Genomic DNA, 24367 nt, shown 5'->3' with positions numbered 1-24367 from the left:
TGACCATTCGGCTTGACTAGACCCGCTAGTCGCTGTGCGCTCCGGGCAAGAGCGGCTCCCGCTTTGCCAAATCCTAACCGGATCACGGGAGCGAACAGTGGAAGACAGCATAAGCAATAGCCATCTCAGCTTGACACGCAGGTGCGAGCGACGGAGGGGAGTGCGAGCATGAAAATGTCGCCGGGAAGCGATCGCCAACTTCCGCATCCGATTGTGAGTTCTCTGCTGCGTGTACAAGTATGTTATTTGGCTCAGGTGCTCGTGACAACACAATGCATGCAGTGATTGAGTAGGTTGATGTGCCCTCCTCGGAAGGTGTTTCAGAACCCCTTTATTAAGGATGTAAGTGTATGCACTCCATTTAAAATAAATGTACTCCACCAAAAACAATAAATGACATACTTGTGGGTTTGGCTGAACACGCTAGGTGCTATCAATTGCAGTCCAACCAAGTTCCAGTCCAACCACGCGCGTACGCCTTGCGCGTCGGCATAGTGGCAGGCCGCGGTACGTGGCAATTGGTTATGCGCTGTGCGAAAGTTGTCAGACACTTTTCGCAGAGAGCGTAGCGCGCATCCCTCAAGGCGCATGCACACTGACGGTGCTGCGAAGAAAGCGGTGACGGTAGCAGTACGCGCCATACCAAATCCTGAAGCGGTAAGATCAGCGCAGCTAGATAGGCTCAGCAGGACGAGCACCGGCAGAGCTATACTAGAAGCGGTCGACAGGCAAACCGACAGGGGGATGCAAAAGAAACAAGACATTCCAAAATGTGCTAGGGAAAAGATCAGAGTAGACCCATTGCCCAAAAATATGCACCCAGAATTCAACAAGGAAAGAAGGGAAAAGAGGGCAGAAGCTATGGCCAGAGGACTGGACAGTCTAGATAAGAAAGCAGTGGCATACACAGATGCAGCAAGTGGGAAGCTAGGAGCAGCCGTGGCCTCAGTGGTCAACGGAAAGGGGGAACCTGAGATAGCAGCATCCATTCGAAGCCGCAACCCGGAAACGGCGGAAGAAGTCGCAATAGCGCTCGCATGCGTAGGAACGCAGGCCAAAATTATAGCTAGTGACAGCAAAACTGCAGTCTACAATTATGGCAGAGGGAGGATTGCCTTAGAAGCAGCACAAATTCTAAAGAAGAAGGAAATTGGGAGGGACGTACGCATCGTGTGGGTACCAGCTCACGCATCCATTCCTGGAAACGAGGCGGCAAACACCCTGGCTCGAGACCTCTACTTCCGAGCCAGGGGAGAGCCGCCCGACTGCAAGGACCTGGATGAGAGACTGATCAGCTATGCAGAAATAATAGAGAGCTATAGAAGTCAAAGGAGGATTTTCCCTCCGCCGGACAAAACACTAGGGAATAAAGAAGCTACAACTTGGCGTAGACTACAAGCTGGGAACTTCATAAACCCGGTGTGGGCATCACACGTATTTAGGGAAAAGGAAATAGAGGAAAAATGCAAAAAATGTGAGAATAGGGGGACCCTAGATCACATCATTTGGGAATGTACCCACTCCCCAGGGATTAAAGAAGGAATAAATAGCAAGGAAGCCTGGGAAACCCTTCTGCAAAGCGCGGACCCCGCCGTGCAGAAAAAAGTCATTCACCTGGCACTGGAGGCCGCAAGAGACCAAGAACTCTATGCCTGCCTTTAGATGCGAGGCTCCCGGCCCCCACCCCTAGGCCTGCGTGCCAGAGATGGGGAGTAGGGGAGCCTCTTCTCTGGTGGAAATAAAGGTTTTTGGAATGGAATGGACATACCAAATCCTCTATTCACGCAAGTGGACGATGGCTGGCTAGTCGGTTGGACTCATGTTCAATGGCGTGGTTTTTACCACGACCGGTGCGTAGAATATAAACTTGCTCTTTCTTCTTTCTATGGCGCCCCCGCTTTTCTTTCCCTCTTTCTACCCTCTCCATGTCCTTTTTTCGCTTTAGCCGCAGCTCAGGTGCTTCTGGTTTCAATGGCAAATGCTGCGGCTAGCATCATCTTTTCCTTCAATCTTTATTTTCTTAATAAAGAGTTACTGATCCGGAGTTCCCGGGTTCGAACCCGACCGCGGCGGCTGCGTTTTTATGGAGGAAAAACGCTAAGGCGCCCGTGTGCTGTGCGGTGTCAGTGCACGTTCGAAATTATTCCGGAGCCCTCCACTACGGCACCTCTTCCTTCCTTTCTTCTTTCACTCCCTCCTTTATCTCTTCCCTTACGGCGCGGTTCAGGTGTCCAACGATATATGAGACAGATACTGCGCCATTTCCTTTCCCCAAAAACCAATTATTATTATTTATTAATAAAGAGCCAAAAGAAATAATCCGGTGCGCTGAAGTAATTCGGAAGAAAAAGTGTACGTTGTGGCGCTGCATTCTGTATGTTACAGCATACGGCAACGTGCCACAGCGCCACAAAATTCTTGAATTCTTGTCAGCTTTCTTTACGCCCTTAAGCTCGCGGGTAGCTTTTTCATCCAGAAAGGTGAGGGTGTATTAAAAGCATTCAATTACTTTGCGCTGGTAAAAAAAAAATCACAGGATGGGTATTACGAGCTTGTAACACGAAAGATCCAGCGTCGGCTGGATTACGGTCACGAAGGAATGGAAATGTATTTCTGGATGGTCTCCCCGCAATATGATTTGTTATACTGGTTCGGGGTCGTTGCAAGCTGTAACAGTAGTGGTGGTGGTAGTGGTATTATTAAAAATAATAGTAAAAAGGAAGGAAAAGATTTTTGCTAGCCCCGGCATCTGCCATCGATACTGAAGCACCTGAGCTGGGGCAGCGGAAATAAAGGATAGCAGGCAGAATGGAGAAATGAAATGAAAGAGGTGAGGGGACAGGAAGAGAGGATAGGGGGAGAAGTAATATGTACAAACTATTTACACAATAAGAAAAATAGTTTGTACATATGTGCTGAAAATAATGAATGAAATCCGCGTTGCTTGGCTGAATGTTGAATCAAGAAACATGGAATGGGACCTGCAATTGGCAACAAGATCTTGACTGGGGAGGAGACAACCTCCGAAATGGTGGCGCTGGGCTTGAAGGAGACATCACATGCCGACTGTTGCGGAAATAAACGCGCGCCGTAATATGGTTCTCCCTTCTAAACGTACGTATTGTTCGAGCTCAAATTTCGCACAGAAATTGCATTTGGTCGGCAGAATACTACGTTTGTTTGGAGTACTTACCTGATTCGATCAGAAAAAGTCGGACATTCACATCGTCTGCGGCGATGGCGAAGGAAATCAAGCAATTCTCAGCGATTCCGCCGGTGGCGCCGTCTCGTTGGTCGACCGTGGGGTTAGGCAAATGAGGGGGGTCTTTTGCTGGAGGTTTGAAGACTCTTCAGCAGAGGCTGAATCAGTGATCACAAGAAGCTTAGTTTGTCCAAAACTTCGCTCATTCTGAATACTTTCATGGTACAACACTTTCACGCCTCCCGCAGGACACTCGCGCGCCTCCTTTGCCGCATCCCTACGGCTGATAAACGAGATGGCAGCACCGGTGCAGTCGCTGAGAAAGCGGCCTTTCCGCTTTTGTCGTCGCCGCAGACGATGCGAATATCCGACTTTTTCTTATTGGTTCAAGCAAGTCTGGCATAAAACAATTCTGCCGACCAAGTGCCATTTTTGCGCGAAATTTCAGATCGGAGAATACGTCCGTTTAGCTGGGAGAACCATTCTACGGCGTGCGTTTATTTGCGAAACACGTTGTAGTTAGTCGCCGCAGCGGCGGGAGCCTCCGCCTCGTAAGCGGTAGGGGTAATAATAATAATTGGTTTTGGGGGAAAGGAAATGGTGCAGTATCTGTCTCGTACATCGTTGGACAGCTGAACCGCGCCGTAAGGGAAGGGTAAAGGAGGGAGTGAAAGAAGAAAGGAAGAGAGAGGTGCCGTAGTGGAGGGCTTCGGAATAATTTCGACCACCTGGGGATCTTTAACGTGCACTGACATCGCACAGCACACGGGCGCCTTAGCGTTTTTCCTCCATAAAAACGCAGCCGTCGCGGTCTAAATAAATAAATAAAGAAAGAACCACAGAATTCCGGATCAGTAGCCGAGTGCTCTGACCACTGATCCACCGCGGCGGGGTAAGCGGTAGTAGCAGGCGCATTTTTGCCGGTGGGTGTCCGGCGGTGGGCTTACGAAAGCTGATTCCACCAACACAAAACTTCGGAAAGAGCCAATTGCAACAACTAACGCTGTAAAAGGATAGCATTTTTCAGTTTGATAGTGAAGCATAAGGCCGTTATCGGGGGAAATGGGGAAAGAACGTCAGCCACATCTCGAAGTCCGAGTTAGTGTAATTAATAAGTGTAGACGATAAAATTCCTTAGGGTTTAATCAAACTATCGTTCAGCCGCTCTAGGAAGAAGAAGCAACTTGGCCTATAGCTCACGTGCGAATCCCATGAAGAAGACAACGAAGAAGAAGGCTTTCGTCGCGTCATGTCCAGGCGGATGAGGAGCAAGACCAAGAGGTCCCTCAAGGGCAGGAAGCGTTCTCTTTCCAGGGACGAGAAGGCCTCCGCGTCCACGGTGAGCAAGCCTGCTGAGGAGAAACCGCCCGCAGCTGCAGACGCCGCCGTTCCCAAGTCGCCCACATCTCCGGATAGTCCGCCGTCCCTCGAGAGCCCAGCGAAGGATCGCTTCCTGTCCACCACCAGAAGGGGCTCCCTGTTGCGTGAGGTGGTCTCTACTTTGTCGCTCTACAGCATACACCACCACACCTGGCTGAGAAAGTGCATTCCGTAAGTTGGCCTCCCTTCTCGGCCCTTCTGCCTTGACACGCGGCTAGCGCCGCTTAACCAGTCTGAAACACACGTGGCAGGACTGAGCTGTAAATGGACGCACTGAGTATGACGAACGCCAGCTTTCAGGTTGGGATACAGTCGAGCGTGCGAGGGCAATGCCTTGGCTCGGGCTTTTACCTGCTGTACAAGGTAGGGGTGAGCGCATAGCCGGGAAGCTTGCTACGAGATGCAACAGTGACCTCCTGGCGTGTAAGACGAAGTGTGCCACTTTTCCTGTGAAACGACTCTAGCCACAAGTATTGCGCGTGAGTCCGAGTCAAGCTCCTCTCACATGCATGAGATTGTCGCCTGCGACGCTGCGCATTCTGTCGGTCTGAGACTGGGGAGGGCCGTCGGTCTAGCTGCAGACGGCTTGCGACGAGTTTCCGTCCGGTTCGAATTCAGTGGCAGCGTTAGTGTGTTCGCTCTGCGACTGACCAATGGGAAGCGCCGAGACGGCGTGCGACGGGTTCGCGTGGGAGCTGTTGCCGCGGTGGAAACAGAACTGTTTATTCTAATCAAAACGCACGAAATATTGCGTTGCATCTAAATGTCCTCGGGTTATAACACCATCAACGCATTCCGTCTTGCGTTTCTGTCGCTTTTAATCATGGGTTGCCTGTGAGAACATCAAGAAACCTTGCGTGTCGCTCCGACCGATTTACTGGCTGCACGTTGCATGTGAAAGCACTGACCGAAAATCGCACTGCGGCGTCATCGACTACGCCGACCATTTTCGTTCTAGTCGCAGCATGTGAATGCGTTGCACGTTACGCTACCGCCTACCTTAGTTACAAAAAAAAAAGATTGTAACACCTTACCGTTACCGAAAAAAAAACACGTTACTTTGCCGTTACTCCATGCCATAAATTTTATATAGTGCATCTTCGCTGCAAGTGCTCACGATAGCAATTTTATAAAACTCACATTTCACATAAAACTTCTAACCCAAACAACGATTTTACCCGAAATCTTGAAATAACGAGAATACTTTGCACACGTGTGCAGGAGCTTAGCAATGTTATAGCGGCCTAAAGTTGCCGGATACTCTGTGGCACATGGTGAAGCCATTTCCCGAATGTGATATTAAACATAAATCGACATTTCGTCATCAATTCTAGTTTAACAAAGCAAACATCGCTGAACTCTCGGTAAATTTACAGCAATTCTAAAAAATGTGATGTTCCAAAATGCTCGGCATGCTTCCACTCTTAAGAGAGTTGTGTGTGTGAGTGGTTTGCGAAGGGGAGGTAGGTGATAATAATAATAATAATAATAATAATAATAATAATAATAATAATAATAATAATAATAATAATAATAATAATAATAATAATAATAATAATAATAATAATAATAATAATAATAATGTAAGGCTAAAGAAGACGATGCGTCGGATGATTTGAAAAGACGAAGACGAGGTGACAGTGTTCTCGAGAGTTTTTGCCAGCGCTACGCTTGTGTGTCTTTTGCCGATCTGATCCCAGACTGCTGCCGTTGCCGTTCCCGTCGCCCCAGTACCTCGTAACAAACCCCCCGTTACATTTGGTGGAGGTGCTGGGTAAAAACATCGGCCCTGGAGCTCCGTAGTCGTGCTCTCCCGGCGCGCACGATGCCTGAGGACGTCCAACACCAGGCCGTACAAGTGGGCCAGGCTGTCATCTGTGCCGGCTCTCTTCGTCAACGGGACCCGACCATTTTCAGCGGGACTGACGAGAACGATGTGGAAGATTGGCTCACATCGTACGAGCGGGTGAGCGTATACAACAAATGGGACGATGTGACGAAGCTAAACAACGTCATCTTTTATCTCGCCGGTGTGGCTAACCTCTGGTACCGCAACCATGAGGCAGATATTCAAACCTGGTCCATTTTTAAGACTAAATTTGCAGACGTATTTGGTCGACCGGCTGTCAGGCAACTCCGAGCCGAACAGCGATTGCGTGAACGATCTCAGCAGGCTAGTGAAAGCTTCACTAGCTACATTGAAGATGTCGTCGACTTGTGCAAGCGGGTCAACGCTCGTATGTCGGAAGCCGACAAGATCCAACACATCTTGAAAGGCATCGATGACGACGCTTTTCAGATGCTTCTAGCGCGCGACTTGCGTACCGTTGCTGAAGTCGTCACGCTGTGTCAAAGCTTTGAGCAGTTGCGCAAGCAGCGGATTCTGACACGCCAGCGGCCACAGCAGGTTGAGTCGCTCGCTGGGCTCACGCCTGCTCCTGACCCCTCGCTGCTACAGCAGATTAAAGACTTCGTGCGGGAAGAAGTGGCACGTCAACTTTCCTTTCTGCCGAGCGCTCACGACCGACCATCATATCTGACTCCAGCGCTCCGACATACAATTCAAGAGCAAGTTGCTGAGGCTCTTCCACCGGCTCATCCGTCACCACCTGTCACGGTTCCGCTGACATACGCTGACGTTGTTGCCAGACCACAACCTGTGGCGGCTCCGCTCACATATGCCGAAGCCGTCGCGAGACCGCCTCCTGTCGCGGCTCCAGTGACATATGCCGATGTCGTAGCAAGACCGCAGCCGCCAATCTATAGTGCGCCTCCGGCGCATTTGCGAGGGCCAGTGGCTTACCGACGACCTACTCCAAGGGTCAGCGATTCCTGGCGCACAACGGACAATCGGCCGATTTGCTTCTTTTGTGGTCTCCCAGGTCATGTAGCTCGGCATTGCCGCCGTCGTCTCCCGGACGCGGAAATTCCTCCCCAAGCCCCTGGGTACTGGCCTCCACCGAGTCAGTACTCTGTACCAGCTGCGCCGCCGCAAAGACGTACTTCCTCGCCGGACCGTTCTACCCTCTCCAGCCGCCGGCCCTCTTCTCCACGACGCCGGTCTATTTCGCCTATGCGACGTCGCCCCACCGCTAACCAGGAGGAAAACTAGGCGCCGCAGTTCCTGAGGCGAGAACTGCGTCCACAACGAACTTCGAAAGGCCTCATCCGTCAGCCGCTAACCTCATTGAAATTTCCGTCGACGGCGTTTCTGTCATGGCGCTTGTCGACACTGGTGCTGCAGTTTCCGTCATGGACGCAAAGCTGTGTAGTTCTTTAAGAAAAGTAAGGACGCCAATTGCTGGGCTCTCACTGCGCACCGCCAGCGCTCAGAACATCCAGCCGTCAGCAGCGTGTACCGCTCGCGTTGTAATCCAGGGGACCATTTATGCCGTCGAATTCGTCGTACTGCCCTGCTGTTCTCATGCTGTTATCCTGGGCTGGGATTTCCTATCGCGCCATGCTGCTATCATCGATTGTGCTCGAGCTGAAGTCGAGTTCTCTCACCTGCCCGAAGCTGTCTTGGACACTGCCCCTCCTGGTGCCTGTGTTAAGGCCCTAGTTGCCGAAGACATTGACCTGCCTCCCTGCTCTTCCGTCCTCGTACCCCTCTCTTGCGGCCCTCTTCGCGACGACACTGTCCTCTTCACTCCGTCCCCTATCTTTCTGCACCGCAAGTGTCTGCCTCTGCCATACACTGTACTGACTATATCCGCTGGCCTCTCCGTACTGTTCGTGTCTAACCCATTCTCGTTCCCCAACGCCTTGCGCCTAGGTGAATGTCTCGGCACGGTACAACCATTCGCGTCTTTGCTCATCCGCGAAGAGACGGACGACGCGCCGCACCTCTCCATAGCCGCACTCAGCCCACCTACTGCTGCGCCCGATCCCTCCTCAACCGAAGCATTCCTTCGCTCCATTGACGACAACCTTCCAGCGCCGCAAAGGGCACAGCTTCTCACTTTACTTAATCAGTTTCGCTCATCATTTGACTCACATCAAAGTTCCTTGGGCCAAACTTCCACTGTCACCCATGCCATCGACACAGGTGACCACGCACCGCTGCGACAACGTCCCTATCGTGTGTCTGTCGCCGAGCGCCAAGTTATTGAAGACCAAGTCGACAAGATGCTCCAGAGCGGCGTCATTCAGCCCTCAAGCAGCCCATGGGCGTCGCCTGTGGTGCTCGTCAAAAAGAAGGATGGCTCCATACGCTTCTGTGTATATTACCGCCGCCTTAATAAGATTACGCGCAAAGATGTCTATCCCCTCCCGCGCATAGACGACGCTCTGGACTCTTTGCAAGGGGCCGAACTCTTTTCATCTCTTGATTTGCGTTCCGGGTACTGGCAAGTTCCTATGAAAGAAGCCGATCGCCCCAAAACCGCCTTTGTGACACCGGATGGCTTGTATGAATTTACGGTGATGCCCTTCGGGCTTTGTAACGCCCCCGCGACTTTTGAGAGGATGATGGACACCATTTTGCGCGGACTTAAGTGGAAGACATGCCTTTGCTACCTCGACGACATTGTGGTCTTTTCCCCGGACTTTGACACCCACCTCTCCCGTTTGAAGCACGTCTTGACCTGCCTCTCTGACGCCGGCCTGCAGCTGAACTTAAAAAAATGCCGTTTTGCCGCTCGTCAATTAACCATCTTAGGTCATGTTGTCTCTAAGCAGGGCGTCAGTCCCGACCCAGCGAAACTTCGTGCTGTGGTTGACTTTCCCAAACCTACCTCCATCAAAGACCTGCGCAGCTTCCTGGGTTTGTGCTCATATTTCCGCCGATTTATTCGCAACTTTGCGTCCATTGCTGCGCCTTTGACTCAACTGCTTTCTGGAAGTGCGGATTTATCACTGTGGTCTCCAGCGTGCGACGACGCATACACCACCTTGCGCCGTCTCCTCACGGCGCCGCCCATTCTGCGCCATTTCGACTCGGCCGCTCCTACCGAAGTTCACACGGACGCCAGCGGTGTTGGCCTCGGCGCTGTCCTCGCCCAACGAAAACCTGGCTTTGACGAATACGTCGTTGCTTATGCTAGCCGCACACTCACACCAGCAGAACGCAACTACTCCGTAACTGAAAAAGAGTGTTTGGCGATTGTATGGGCCCTCGCGAAGTTTCGACCGTACATTTATGGGCGCCCTTTTGACGTTGTGACCGACCACCATGCGCTCTGTTGGCTTTGCAACCTGAAAGACCCCTCCGGCCGCCTCGCTAGGTGGGCCCTTCGCTTGCAAGAATATGATATCCGCGTCGTGTATCGCACCGGCCGCAAGCATCAAGACGCCGATGCACTGTCACGCTGCCCCCTTCCAGCCGAGATCGCCAGCCTTTCCCCCTCCGACGCTTCTCTGCCCTTGCTTCGCCTCAGCGACATGCCTTCAGCGCAACGCATGGATCCCTGGATCGCTTCCCTTCTCGACTTTCTCGCCAACCCGACGGCTGCTTCACCGTCACGTGCGCTCCGCCGCCAAGCTGCCCATTTTGCGATCCGTGACACCCTACTTTATCGCCGTAACTACAACTCCGAAGGTCGCAAGTGGCTGCTCGTTATTCCACGTCACTTACGCTCGGAGATATGCGCATACTTCCATGCTGCCCCCCACAGCGGTCACGCGGGCGTTTTCAAGACCTACACCCGCATACGGCTGCGCTACTACTGGCACGGAATGTACACCTTTATCATGAAGTACGTGCGCGCATGCATTCCCTGCCAACGTCGCAAGACACCTCCCCATCGTTCTGCTGCTCAGCTGCAGCCGTTGCCATGCCCTCCACGCCCGTTCGACCGCGTTGGCATTGATTTATACGGTCCGCTTCCATACACTGCAGACGGCAACCGTTGGGCTATAGTAGCGGTGGATCACCTTACACGATATGCCGAAACTGCTGCCCTTCCGGCTGCCACAGCGACGGACGTCGCCTCCTTCATTTTGCACCGATTCATCCTTCGCCACGGTGCACCTCGTGAACTGCTCAGTGACCGAGGCCGCGTGTTCTTATCTGAGGTGGTGAAGGCGCTTCTCAAAGAGTGCAACACGATTCACCGAACTACCACCGCCTATCATCCGCAGACCAATGGCCTCACTGAGCGATTTAACCGCACACTCGGAGACATGCTCTCCAAGTACGTCGCTTCTGACCACACGAATTGGGATCTCGTCCTTCCGTACGTTACTTATGCGTACAATACCGCTACGCAGTCTACCACCGGATTCTCTCCTTTCTTCCTACTTTACGGCCGCCAACCCTCTGCTACTATCGACACTATCCTCCCTTACCGCCCTGATGAATCCGAATATCGGCCTGTTTCCGACGCCGCGCAACACGCCGAAGCCTGCCGCCAAATTGCCCGGTCACTCACCACTGACACCCAGCATCGCCAGCGCTCCCGCCTCGACCAAGACCAAACCCCACCGAACTACACTTCTGGTGCACTTGTGTGGCTCTGGATCCCTTCAGGAACTCCCGGTCTCTCCTCAAAATTTCTTGCGAAGTACCATGGTCCCTACCGTGTGCTGGAGCGCACCTCTCCGGTTAATTATATCGTGGAACCCCTCACGCCGTCTCCTGATCTCCGCCGCCGAGGACGGGAGACCGTTCATGTCCAGCGCCTCAAGCCCTACTACGACCCCGCCGTCTTGCCATCATCCTAAGTCGCCAGGATGGCTCCTCTTGTCCCCGGGGTGATTGTAAGGCTAAAGAAGACGATGCGTCGGATGATTTGAAAAGACGAAGACGAGGTGACAGTGTTCTCGAGAGTTTTTGCCAGCGCTACGCTTGTGTGTCTTTTGCCGATCTGATCCCAGACTGCTGCCGTTGCCGTTCCCGTCGCCCCAGTACCTCGTAACAAACCCCCCGTTACAATAATAATAATAATAATAATAATAATAATAATAATAATAATAATAATAATAATAATAATAATAATAATAATAATAATAATAATAATAATAATAATAATAATAATAATAATAATAATAATAATAATAATAATAATAATAATAATAATAATAATAATATTTGTTTTGGGGGAAAGAAAAGACGCAGTATCTGTCTCATATATCGTTGGACACCTGAACCGCGCCGTAAGGGAATGAATAAAGGAGGAAGTGAAAGAAGAAAGGAAGAGGGAGGTCTCGTATTGGAGAGCTCCGGAATAATTTCGACCACCTGGGGATCTTTAACGTGCACTGACATCGCACAGCACACGGGCGCCTTAGCGTTTTGCCTCCATAAAAACGCAGCCGCCGCGGTCGGGTTCGAACCAGAGAACTCCGGATTAGTAGCCGAGGCAGGTGAGGGCAAGTGCGTGAATGCGTGTTCGTGCACGTTTCTTGCTTTATGGGCATTGTCTTTCTTTTAGTTTGGCGCGTGTTCAAGGGCAGGTGTTTTCTGGCACGCAACAAGGGTCGTGGAGAATGCCTGTACATTTTGTTTATTTGCAACACCACTTTACGTGCTCTGCCCTTTTTTTTCTAAAAAAAGGGGCGGATGAGGGAAATACGAATAAAAAGGGACTAGTCATTAACGTCACACCTCACGTTACCGAAAAATGTTAACGTTAGTACGTTACCGGTGTAAGGCGGGGGTTCACTTAGAAGAGCTGAGAGGAAGGGAGCAGCGGCGAGAACAAGCCGAAGGCAACCAGGCCGGGCATAGACACCCGTGGCGATAGCAATACGGCTGACGCGCAAGGCCATCTTCTTCGTTTTCGCGAGTCATCTGCTTTGTCTGGGTCATCTTCTTCACACCGGTTACAGTTCCGAAATGGTACCGGGTACCTTACTAAGTTACCGAAAAAGTAACGCCGTCACTTGTAACGCGTTACCGCCAACACTGGATGCAACTAAGAAAAAGAATTGGAAAAAAAGTGCTCCGGCTCGTGCCACTAAGTGTAATGGTAATGGGCTTACCATAATGGGACTCTCTGGGCGACGCGTATGCAAAGCATTCTCCTGCCCCCGCAGTGTCCTCGCCCTGCTCGCAGTGCTCCTGGTGGCCGGGTCGGCGGTGGCCATCTGGACGGTGTTCCGGCGGCGCGTGGTGGGGCCCAGCTTGACGACGCCCGACGCTGGCCGCGAGTGCGAGGCCGCGCAGGGCGATCCCCAGGTGCACCTCGAGGCCCTGGGCGCCACTGTGCACGGCAGCGCGGACGGCAGGCTGCGCAAGTTCTTCGGCATCCCGTACGGCGCCAACGTGAGCGGGGCGCAGCGCTTCCAGCCTGCGCAGCCCGTGGCCGGCATCGGCGAAGGCGGCGCCTTCTACGCCTACCGGCACGGACCGCGCTGCCCGCAGGCACGTGCGCCCTGCCCTCCCTTTCCGCCTGGCCCGCGAACAGGCTCCTGGAAACGCAGCATTCGAAGGCCTTTATGAAAAATATACATCCCAACGAGTTTGCTTGTAAGCTGTGCTACGCCAGGTGGTCAGGTAGCGCCTGTGACAGCCTAGGGTCAAGGTCAAATTTCAGGACGCTTCTTATCTTAGGCGCTTTCGTTGCCTGAAATGAGTCCTCCATGCTTCCTCACCTCAAGGTACGTGTATATATATATATATATATATATATATATATATATATATATATATATATATATATATATATATATATATATATATATATATATATATATATATATATACACGTACATGGGACCATGAGCACTCATTTTGCATTTTACGCATATCGTTTCAATGCTCTGGATGGCTTGGCAGAAAAACATAGTTGGTCTGGCAACGTTACCATTGTTTATAGTGCAGCAGCAGCGAATGTGCGCTCTGCAATTGTGATCCGCCCTACTGCGAAAGCGCAGAGCGAGTGCTTATGCAGAGGAGCATGCGCACAGAACAAGGTAGCCTTGTGAGTATACCTCAAGAAAAGGACGCTCCAAAAGAGTCCTCGCTAAACGACGTATTTAAAAAGTGACCGAAGTCACCAAAGTCTATTAAATGACCGAACAGCTATTAAGGCATCCTCAATGAGGCAAGGAGTGTCTTAAAATTTGGCCCTTAATCTTCGCCAAAGGGCGAGCACTGCATAATAGAGAAACAAACCCGGTGGACTGTATATTTGTTATACCAGCGTCAGACTCAAACGCTAACAGGAAGACGCTACTGCCAAAATAAGAACGCAAAGTTATTAGCTCTTGTACAAGGAATACTGAAGGACCTGTTAGCACTTCTACGCACCGGTCTTCGCGCCATCAGAGTGAGAAAGAAATGTACTCAGTACGCCCGGCTCAAGCAAAATCTTCTGGCATTGCTGTGCCAATTTCAACTGCGTTGTTGGCGTTTTATTCTGCGTTGACTGCGCACATAACTGGCCGGCTGTTTCGCTCTGCTTACAGAGGGGGAAAAAAATAAAACTCATCGGCGAAGAGGTGACAAAAGGCTGCTGCAGCATACACGGTTTTCTCGAGAACACTTCCTGTTTGAAGAAGGCGCATTTTTCAAACTGGCCTGAGATGAAGAGAAGCACCAAAAGCTTTCTTGCCTTTCTCCATTCTTACCTACCGATTCCTTCAGGGCCCTTATGTCTGCCCCGAGCCTGTCCCAAAATACTAAGTATTGAAGGAAGCCTAGGCTGGCTCATGCGCACGCTTCACGAGGAGGGGGTCATGGGAGCAGCCAGGGATAGACACAATGGCGAACAGAAATAAGAGCGGGAAAGCTGCCGGCTGCGTCGTCTGACAGTGGAATTGTCGGGGATACCCGGGCAAGAAGGGGGTCTTTGCAACAAATCCTTACTTCACACGCAGCTCCCCCATTAGTGATTGCTCTCCAGGAGACCAACGCGCAAAAGGCTGGTCTCAAAGGCTACAGATGCTTCCCGAGTTCCAAAGGGGCGAAAGTCAAAGTTGCCACTCTGGTCGAGCATAATACTGCTGTCACGCAACATCCTATAGACGGGGAGACAGAGGCGGTTCTAACTGAAATCCACTCTGGCAACCAGGAAACGGAGAACCTTTAGAACCTTTTTGTACTCAACATCTATAGCTCCCCTAGGCAAAGGGAGGCATCCTTCACCCCCCTCTTCAAAAAGGCACTTAAAATTGCGGGAAATAGCAAGCTCCTCATATGCGGGGATTTTAATGCACGACATCTGGAATGGGGCTATAACACTCACAGCACCAAAGGAAAAAGACTCCTAGAGGCCATCCTAATCAATGGGATGTCTATCTTAACGGACCCGACGGCTCCCGCTAGATCTGAGAACAGCATCAATAATGACACGTCTCCAGATCTTACTCTAGCACATAGATGTGGCAATGTGGAATGAAAGAACACTGGAGAGAATTTCAGGAGTGATCATTATGTGCTGGAGATCACCATTGTCTTCAACCGAAGGGCTCCCAAAATCAGCAGAAAAATCACTGACTAGGATAAATTCCGAGAAATTAGACAATCCCTGGAAGTTAAAGCTTGGCCTACTCTCAAGGCATGGCAGACGGCACTTAATAAAGACCTAAGGGAAGCAACAGATACTATTAAAGACACCCTAGCGGTGCCCCGACTGGTCTCCTGAGAAGAAAAGCGGATCTGGGAAGGGAGCTGAAAAGCCAACGATGGAATCGCAATATTAGGAGAGAAATTGTGAGACTTACCAAAAGCATAGAAAAGCATGCCGCTGATCTGTGCGAAAGGAACTGGATGGAGATGTGTGATGAACTTGGATCTAATATGAGTTTATCCAAAACCTGGGCCATTCTCAGGTATATGATTAATCCAACCAAATCCAAGAGGGAGACCAGGCTAAATCAAACCAAAATCAAGCATAACTTTAAAGGGAGTAATGAGGACCTGCTAGATAAGATTCGCAAAACCTGTTTGTCAAGACACAGGCTCTTCACTACCGAAATATGAAGGCGGGGAAAATAGAAGCATTGATTCTTCGTTCGAGGTTGCAGAGGTGTGGGCAGCGTTGCAGGACCTGAAAAAAAATCGGCTCCAGGTCCTGACGGCGTCACCAACACCACTCTGAAGAACTTGGATGATAATTCTCTCTTTTCTAACTGAGCTAATGAACAAGATTTGGGACGGGGAGGACTTACCAGAGGAATGTAAAGTCTCTAATTTAGTGCTTATCCCTAAGCCAGGTAAAAGTCTTGGTCTAGGCAACATGCGACCTGATATCTTGATTGGGAAAGCTCATGAAAAAGGTGCTTAAGACAAGAGTCTCGCGCTACATGGAGAGCGAGGGACTCTGGCCTGTTGAAATAGTAGGTTATAGACCGCGTCTTAGCTCACAGGACGTGATGTTAAGGCTTAAACATGATAAAATTGATGATCACGACGGAACTAAAGGGGGCAGGGCAATCTTGCGGCTGGATCTTACAAAAGCCTTCGATAATGTGGAGCATAAAGCGGTCCTGGAAGGCCTCAGTGAGACCGGAGTAGGCATCAAGTGCTTTAACTATGTCAAAAGATTTTTAAGCAATCGAAAGACTACTATAAGCTTTGTAGGGCTCTCCTCAAAGCAGATTGGGCTCGGCAATAAGGGGCCCCTCAAGGTTCAGTTCTCTCTCCGATGCTCTTCAATTTTGCCATGAGAGGACTTTCCCACAGGCTAAATAAAATTGAGGGGTTAAAGCACATCATATATGTCGATGATATAACCATTTGGACAGCAGGGGGAACGAACGCTGACATCTCATACCGGCTGCAGGCAGCGGCAGAGGTAGTTGAAAACTATGCCCTGGAGAGAGGGCTTTCCTGCTCCCCTCAAAAATCTGAGATCTTCTCGCTCAATACCAAAGACCAGAAGAAGAGACTCGCTTCCCTCACCTATACGGCCCGATAGAGGTTGTCATTGGGGGCAGGTTAGTACCTAGGGTTGACACTATGAGAGTCCTAGGATACTTTCTCCAGACGTACGGACGTAACACAACCACTATCAAGAAGCTTAGCACCTGTGTCGCCCAAGTTATAGGTATCTTTAGGCGGATCTCCCTCAGAAACAAAGGCCTGCGAGAGCACTGTCTCTTGAGATTAGTACAAGCATTCATAGTGAGTAGGATTGCATACGCGACTCCATTTCTGAATCTTAGTCAGCAAGAGGAAGAGAAAATAGACAAGTTAATACGAAATGCACACAAAAGAGCCATCGGCATTCCGCCTAACTCCTCAACGGAGAAACTGCTTAGTATGGGAGTCCACAATAGCAGTGCGGAGATCACCAGGGCAGTAAGAGAAGCGCAAATTTTGAGCTTTAGCTCCTCAATAGCAGGCAGACTGGTTTAGGTTTGGTTTATTGGGGTTTAACGTCCCAAAGCTAGTCAGGCTATGAGGGACGCCGTAGTGAAGGGCTCCGGAAATTTCGACCGCCTGGGGTTCTTTAGCGTGCACTGACATGGCACAACACACGGGCCTCTGGGATTTCGCCTCCAATAGCAGACAGGCAGATCCTCAATGACCTAGAAGAAAGCGAGAGGAAACACCCGTATACTGCAGAGCTAATCCCCTTAGACATACGGAAGCATCTCAAAATTGCCAATATACCTAACAACATGCACCCGGAGCATCATAAAGAAAGGAGAAGACATAGAGCTCGAACAATAATGAACAATCTTGCCCAGGACCCGCCGGGTAACATAGCCTTCTGCGAAGCAGCCTGTGGGTACGATGGCGCCTTCGTCATTGCCGCCGTTGATGGGAATGGGGAGAAAGTGTCTGTAGTATCGATTAACACTAGGAATGCGTTAGTTGCAGGGGAGGCTGCTATTGCCCTAGCGTGCGTCTGTATACCAAAGCCAAGATAATCTTGTCTGACCGTAAGGCAGCTGTTCACAACTTTTGTAAGGGCGTGGTCTCCAGTCAAGCCGCCGAATTACTAAGAAGATACCCCTCAAGCAGAGAGGTCTCCCTCATATGGGTTCCTGCACATGAGGACATTCCGGGGAATGAAGTTGCTCACAGCTTCGCTCGAGAATTATACATCTGAGCTGCTCTGAATAACCGAAACACCTAGACTGGATAGGAGAACACTCTCACTTCCGGACAGGTCACTTAATCCAAATCAATGCAGGGCCTGGAGGAGGCTTCAGGTCAACAGATTCTTTCCGCACTCTATACTACACGATGAAGACACTGGTGAGCCTTAGCTCTGCAGTAGCTGCCACAGAATGACTTAGCAAAATCACTTAATTTGGGAGTGTCAGGATTCTCCTGGGGCTAAATCACAAAGCATCCCAGACCTTGCCACCTGGAGAGAGCTGATCCGGAGCCACGGCCAGGGTCAGCAAAGACTCCTCATCCGTCAGGCAAAGACAGCTTACTACAAGACTCTCTCCGCGGTCTCCGCTGCTGAGAGCCTGCCGGGAGGCACCCCCACCTAATTGCTGCGCCCCGACCGTGAGGCCCCATGATGGCGGGAATAAAGTTCAATCATTCATTCATGCACCAAATTTTACGCGTCACCTGCACCGGCATCTTATCAAACACTTTTACGCATGCCGCGCTGCCTTATCAAAAGCGGCGCGGCACGCGTCTTCTGCACCGGCGCAAAGCTTTCCAAACACCGCACCATTGGTAATAATAATAATAATTGGTTTTTGGGGAAAGGAAATGGCGCAGTATCTGTCTCATATATCGGCGGATACCTGAACCGCGCCGTAAGGGAACGGATAAGGGAGGGAATGAAAGAAGAAAGGAAGAGAGAGGTGCCGTAGTGGAGGGCTCCGGAATAATTTTGGCCACCTGGAGATTTTTAACGTGCACTGACATTGCACATCACACGGGCGCCTTTGCGTTTTTCCTCCATAAAAATGCAGCCGCCGCAGCGCCATTGGTACCAAAAGCGCTTTGGCGCTAGTATCACCATCAGTTTGTTTGTAAACGACTAAACCGTGTATGCGATTTGCATGCCGCGTGCAAGGTTCACGGAAGCTCCTACTCTTCACTCTCTACACAGTCACTGTCTGCCTGCATAGAAAAATTGGAGAGGACACTTAAGCTCGGCCTTAAGGATATGACGCGATAGCGTAGTGGGTTAGGCTTCCCATTCTGAGAAGTTTGACATCCTTGAACGCGTTTTCATTTTTTTTCAATTGTTTCAACCACTTATCGATCAATTACACACTCTAAATTTTCTTAATTAGCATAATCAAGCATTGGATCTTCATTCTGAGCATTCTGACGCTTTGAACTCCCTTTTCCAATTTTTATTTCTTTAATTAATCAGTTAATTACAATTTCGTTAACTGGTGATCGCCTGTCACACACCAATCAGTCATCAATCACAAGTACCACAAATTTCCGTCCCTGTGCCTCAATGGTTATGGCGCTCGGCTGCTGACCCGAAAGACGCGGGTCGATCCTGGCCGCGGCGGTCGAATTTCGATGGAGGCGAAATTCCAGAGGCCCATGTGCTGTGCGCTGTCAGTGCACGTTAAAGAACGCCAGGTGGTCGAAATTTCCGGAGCCCTCCACTACGGCGTCCCTCATAGCCTGAGTCGCTTTAACCTCACGGACAATTAACAAACAATCATATTTGCTGGAAACAACGTTGATAGATGAGACAACAATGAAAACTCCAGCCATAAGAACCCTGAACATTCACGTGTATGTCCATGTACGTGAACAACAGCTAGTAAGTGAGTCGCTTTGGGACGTTAAACCCTAGAAACCAAACTAGTACCTCAAATTGCCATGATAGGATTTTTTACGCAGCTCCCGATTATTTCTTACACGCGATGCCGACTGCTACTGCGCAGACGGCTTTTCAACTGAACGAGCTGTATACGCAGTGCCATAAAATGTCTATACCATATGACTTGTATCTTTATCGTAGCGAAGGTTTGCCAGCCTCAACCGCTGACTCAATTGCGGTGAAAGTTAGCATGGGGCTTATTATATATTGCGGTAACTTTAGTGTGGTAATAAGTCTGACAGCTGCACTTTCCTGATTCGTCCACGGGTGATGCAAGCGTGGACTCGTCTGCTCCTCTGTAGACGATACACATAGCGCCGTCGCCGCCTTTCGGCGAAAACCCGGCATGTCATGGTACGCCTGAAGAACGCTAGTATAGAAATCGAGCGCAAATGCATCCCGGCCGATTGTGCTTTCACTGGCGGATTGCCACTCATTCAGCGTGCTCGTCTTCTCTGAGGAGTTCCCATAGAAGCTCATGTTTCCTTTGAGGCTACCCGAAGACAGCAGGACGGAGAAGACCAAAGACACAAGCGCTTTCTTTCCGTCCTGTCTGTTGGCGCTTGTCAGTCGGTTTCCATCAACACGCACCTACCAGCCAGACTAAGTCCCCTTCTTGAAAAAATAAGAGACGCCGACCAGTTTTTCACTGGTCGGCGTCTCTTATTTTTTCAAATGTACGCTCCCGGCCAGACGGGATTCCGTCACACGCTCAACTTCAAGTCCCCTTCTTGTCTTCGAGGCTGCCCTCTTTTTCTCCCAAACTCATTTCGATAGCATGGACAGGCTATCCTCCTGTATGGATGCAGTGTATGTTTTAAAGTCACCGAAGGTCTTGATTTAACAAGCCGAAGACTGAATACGGAATGCAGCAGAGCGGACTGTTGAGCTAGCCGGTGCACGATTCGTCACAAAGGACGGAGCAAGTATATAGCGGGGCACCGCCAATCCTGTCTACATGACCCTTACCATGCCCGTACATTGTTCCGGCGCTGTTTTTGGTGCAGAATATGGAATGTTCTCGACTTGCTTTTCCCCCAAAAAGTGTTGTGCTGACGCGACCCCTGCAAAGATGGCGGGACGTCTCAGAGTGATGTTCTCTCAGAAAACATGGCCGTGATTAGCTCACTTCGCTGCGGCCCCCTTCTGGTGAGTATGAAAGCATTCCCAATTGAACTGGAAGTCTTCATATTCAATGCGTTTATTCAGTGATGATGATCATGAATTTTTATGGCGCAAGGGCATCTGTGGCCAAAGAGCGCCATGGCCCAAGGTTTTTATTTCACTCAAAGTGTGGTCAAAGACCAATTTCCCAAGCACTTCACCCTAAAGAAGCAGAGCACCAGGCAGGGGAATGTATCACCGGTGGGCACCCGGCGGCACTGCGGATCGCACCCCGCACCTCCCGCATGCCAGGCGGATGCTCAAACGACTATAGTCCACCGCTGCGTTCGTTGCGCTCATGTGCGCGCATGGAACGATACTGCTTCTCATGGTTATGTATAGAAGATCGCAGTATGGCATCTTTTTTTTAATGCCCAGATGCGTAACAACTTCCATGGCCGCAAAAAAAAACGAATTTGAATTAAGCTTCAAAAAGCGACTCAGAGAATACTGCGGGTGTTCGCCAGTACACGCTTCGCAAAAAGAAAGAGTCATTTCAGTCCAGGAAATAGACGTGGCACTTCCTTTTCATCTGTACTGGATGAGATATTGTTCAAGCAAATACAAACTCTCCGGATTACTCCAGCCTTGCACGAAATTTTGCGATAATTGCAGCACTGCAACTCTTCGACCTGTCCTCGCTGTGCTCGAAACGGGAACCGCGCCTTTGTTGCACGCCACAGCCATTTCAAAGCACTCCAACGTATACACTTACGAGGCGTCTAGATGCGGTGCAACGAACGCGTGCAGTCAGTGTAGCTAGTGTACGCTGCATTCGCAGGGCAACCTGACGGAACGGAGGCTAACTGAGGAGTGCTTAACCCTGTCCATCTTGGTCCCGCTCTCGTGTCCCGTCTCCACGGCGCTCAAGCCAGTCATGGTGGTCCTGGCTTCCGACTGGTTCCAGTTTGACTACAGAGGTGCCCTCGACATCGTGTGGGAGACGATCGCTCTGGGAGGGGACATCATCGTGGTCATCGTCAACCACAGACTCGGCGTCCTCGGGTTCCTTGACGCCAGCTCCGCTGGGGCGTCTGCAGCCGCCGGCGCCGAAGACGTATTCCTCAGCCTGACCTGGATTAGCGAGCACATCCAAGCGTTCCAAGGTGACCCAGCGCTTATCGTGGGGTTCGGATTCATCTCCGGCTCGTACCTGGCATCCATGGACCTCTTCGCCGAGGCGCAAGGCAGGAAGAGATTGTTCGCACGCCTCGTCCTGCACGGCGCCGCGCCGACGTCGCTGCTTCCGCGCGCTGGGCTCAGCTCGCTGACCGAGATCGCGACGTCGCTCGAATGTTCGAGTGCAGCGCCTCTCGTCGACTGCCTCAGGCGGGCCAGTCTTAAAAGCATTGACGAAGCAACGGCGAAACAGCCGCTACTAGTCTTTGCCCCCAGCTGCGGTCGACCTCTCATCGGAGCATGCGACGGGATTTTCGCGAAACTACCGAAAAATCTGACAGGCACCGACGTGCTGTGTGGTTACAATAGCTTCGACGGACGCGAGTTCTTCGACCACACTTTCGTGCGAGAGTCCAGACAACCTGACGACCCGAAAATGTTGTTCAACCACCTTCTACAATACTTCTCGGGCAACCGTTCGCGCCAGGAGCTGCCACAGGAAGTGCAGCAGTACCTGAAGAGGCACAACAAAACCAGTATACACGGTTTCAGGGAACTGGTTTCAGATATGGTTTTGCGATGCCCCATGTTTGAACTGGCTCGCGAAGCATCCGCAAGGGGAGCCACCGTGCACGTTTACCACTCGCACGGCGCCCACAAGCTTCTCGAGCCCGCCGTGATGATGGCCGACCTCATCGCTTTTGTCAAAACAGGGTGAGCTTGTTCACGGCGAATTGCGGAACAGAGAAGAAGAAAGCAGGAGGAGCTTGAGGCTCAGCCTGAGGATCGAACAGTCTCGCGTTCCAGTCAACCACTATTCGCCTTTTTTGCATGCCGCCGCCTTTCCTTTACCTGTAACAGAACTTAACGTGTTGATCTAGTAGCTTGAGCCGCTTTTATGATAAGGTTAGATGCTCCGCAGGTACAGACTGATCTTCGCGCATTCGCCATTGCTCATTTATTTGTTTCTTTCGTTATTTATTTATATACCCTCAGGGCCCTTTCAGGCATTTCATAAGGGTAACAGTCAATTAAACAATATTGATAACAATAATCACGGGAGTAAAATTGCATTTTATTTATCCTTATAGGCGAAATTGTGCGTGTTCCTTGTGTGTACTGTTGTGTTATCTCTAGGTGTACTTCCGAGGAGCGTGCTGAAGACATTTGTTGGGATTATTTCACTGCGATCGCGCTTTGTTTCCCCTGCATTCAACATGACCATCGAAAGCCGAAGTGTCTCTGGTAGTCAGTGCAAGAACATCCTAGGATACGTTCGAATAGCCACTTATCCACACCCCAAGCTTCCTTCTCGTACCAGGACAGGCCCGTGGGGCGCCCTAAATCCGTCTCTCCTCTCTCGCTCTGCTATACGCACTACAATCTGGTAAAGCTCGGACATAAAAAGCCGCACATACTGTGAGTGCTCCTCTGGTAAAAATCGAACATCCCATGGTTTCCCGCATTCCAAACCATTTTTGTCCAGTCTCTGTCCCAAGCCAGCCTTTTAACGCGACAGCGTTAAATGCCCTATTGCGCGAAAAATCCGGCGTCGACATTGTCGTTGTGAAGCGAGAAATCACGGGCATGGCTCTGGCAGTTGTTCCCCAGAGAACCTTTAACGTGCCCTGACATCGCACAGTTCACAATATATAGTCAGTGTTATTACTTACAACTGCACTAACTGCAAAGGAATAGAATAGGATTAGAGTATAATTGAATTAGAATATAAATGCTTTCGCATTACTCGTGCTCTGGCTCCTTAAGTAGCTCCGGTAATTTTTGACAGCAGTATGAACTAGTGGTACGATGAAGGTTAGCTTTTGAGCACAAGTGTTTACTCAAAACACAGCTCGTGCTTACAGTACTTCTGTGGTCCATCGCAGGGACGTGAACTGGCGGAAGTTTTCGGAGCAGAACAGCATTCTTCTGGCGAATGGATCCTCGAAACGAGTACTGAGATGGGACAGCAAAGACTGCGAGCTCCCGACTCGGCTGTCCCGAACCGTGTTTCGTTAATGGCGAAGCTCCGTACTGCAGAAGAGCACCCAGCCGCCAGCCGCCAGCCTGGCTCACGCTCTTCCTCGGAGCCACTATCAAATGTCTTGACTCGCTGCTGGCTATATGAACACTTCACCGATAATATTTGTGCGCTTTCACCTGATCCTAAGCATCCTCTTTACTGATCTGTTATGCTCAGTTTTCTTAGCAATTTCTTGTTCTATACGGAAAAACGCGATTACCTTAGCACCTTTAATTGATAGGGTTAGAAGCGCTTGTCATGAGCATGACAAATCCTCTCTGTATTAGGGTGGTCGATATTGACTTTGATTTTTGCTGTATGTGCTTTTTCTTGAACTTCTTGAACTCTTAATATGTCAGTTGTGGTTCTTGCACAGCAGTTTTCGATTTCTTTCTGTTAGGGGGGGGGGGGGGGCGAAATTTAATATTTCTGTTTTATAATACGCATGAACAAGGCTATATTTTCCTTCCCTTGTATGTTTTATAGTACGGTATCGAGAGCTTGCTGTTGGCTTGTTGGAACGGTTGTTGGCTGGTTAAATTATTAACCTCAAAGCAAACACCTTAATTGATCTGTGCACAAGTAAAGCCTATGTGCTATTCATATGGGAATGCCGAACCACATCTATATTTTTGCAGTGCTCATGTGATGTATATGTTCCGTTCTTTAGCAGCGCTTGCCCTCGCAGAAGTTCAGGAAGAAAAGTTTGTGCACTGCCGCACCATTTGTGGGAAGCGTCATCTAGGAACTGTTTGAGTGGTGCCAGTGGTGACGACGGACTGAACTTTTCAACTTGTCGAACTGCGTATGCGCCGTTCGTTCCATCCT

The 24367-nt window shown here is 50.3% G+C and overlaps 2 protein-coding genes across 2 annotated transcripts; both read left to right on the top strand.

The window, feature by feature from the left end:
* Positions 1–4441: 4441 nt before the first annotated feature.
* LOC144129527 (uncharacterized) lies at positions 4442–12965 on the top strand. The gene is made up of 2 exons (XM_077663681.1): positions 4442–4753; positions 12560–12965. Exons 1-2 carry the CDS (start codon positions 4452–4454, stop codon positions 12963–12965), a joined length of 708 nt encoding a protein of 235 aa, XP_077519807.1. The 5' UTR covers positions 4442–4451.
* An 8269-nt stretch (positions 12966–21234) lies between these two features.
* LOC144130140 (acetylcholinesterase-like) lies at positions 21235–23675 on the top strand. Its single transcript, XM_077664152.1, has 2 exons — positions 21235–22230; positions 23403–23675. Exons 1-2 carry the CDS (start codon positions 21275–21277, stop codon positions 23533–23535), a joined length of 1089 nt encoding a protein of 362 aa, XP_077520278.1. The 5' UTR covers positions 21235–21274; the 3' UTR covers positions 23536–23675.
* The last annotated feature ends 692 nt before the right edge of the window (positions 23676–24367 follow it).

This window comes from Amblyomma americanum, chromosome 4 (assembly GCF_052857255.1).
Source record: "Amblyomma americanum isolate KBUSLIRL-KWMA chromosome 4, ASM5285725v1, whole genome shotgun sequence".
NCBI classification, from domain to species: domain Eukaryota; kingdom Metazoa; phylum Arthropoda; class Arachnida; order Ixodida; family Ixodidae; genus Amblyomma; species Amblyomma americanum.
Note: the sequence above shows the minus strand (reverse complement) of the source record. Positions and strands in the feature narration are given on the sequence as shown.

Coding starts and splice junctions, on each gene's coding strand:
- LOC144130140 (XM_077664152.1), top strand. CDS start 21,275: ATGGTGGTCCTGGCTTCCGACTGGTTCCAGTTTGACTACAGAGGTGCC. Junction 22,231..23,402: donor ATCGCTTTTGTCAAAACAGG/GTGAGCTTGTTC, acceptor GGTCCATCGCAG/GGACGTGAACTGGCGGAAGT.
- LOC144129527 (XM_077663681.1), top strand. CDS start 4,452: ATGTCCAGGCGGATGAGGAGCAAGACCAAGAGGTCCCTCAAGGGCAGG. Junction 4,754..12,559: donor TGGCTGAGAAAGTGCATTCC/GTAAGTTGGCCT, acceptor CTGCCCCCGCAG/TGTCCTCGCCCTGCTCGCAG.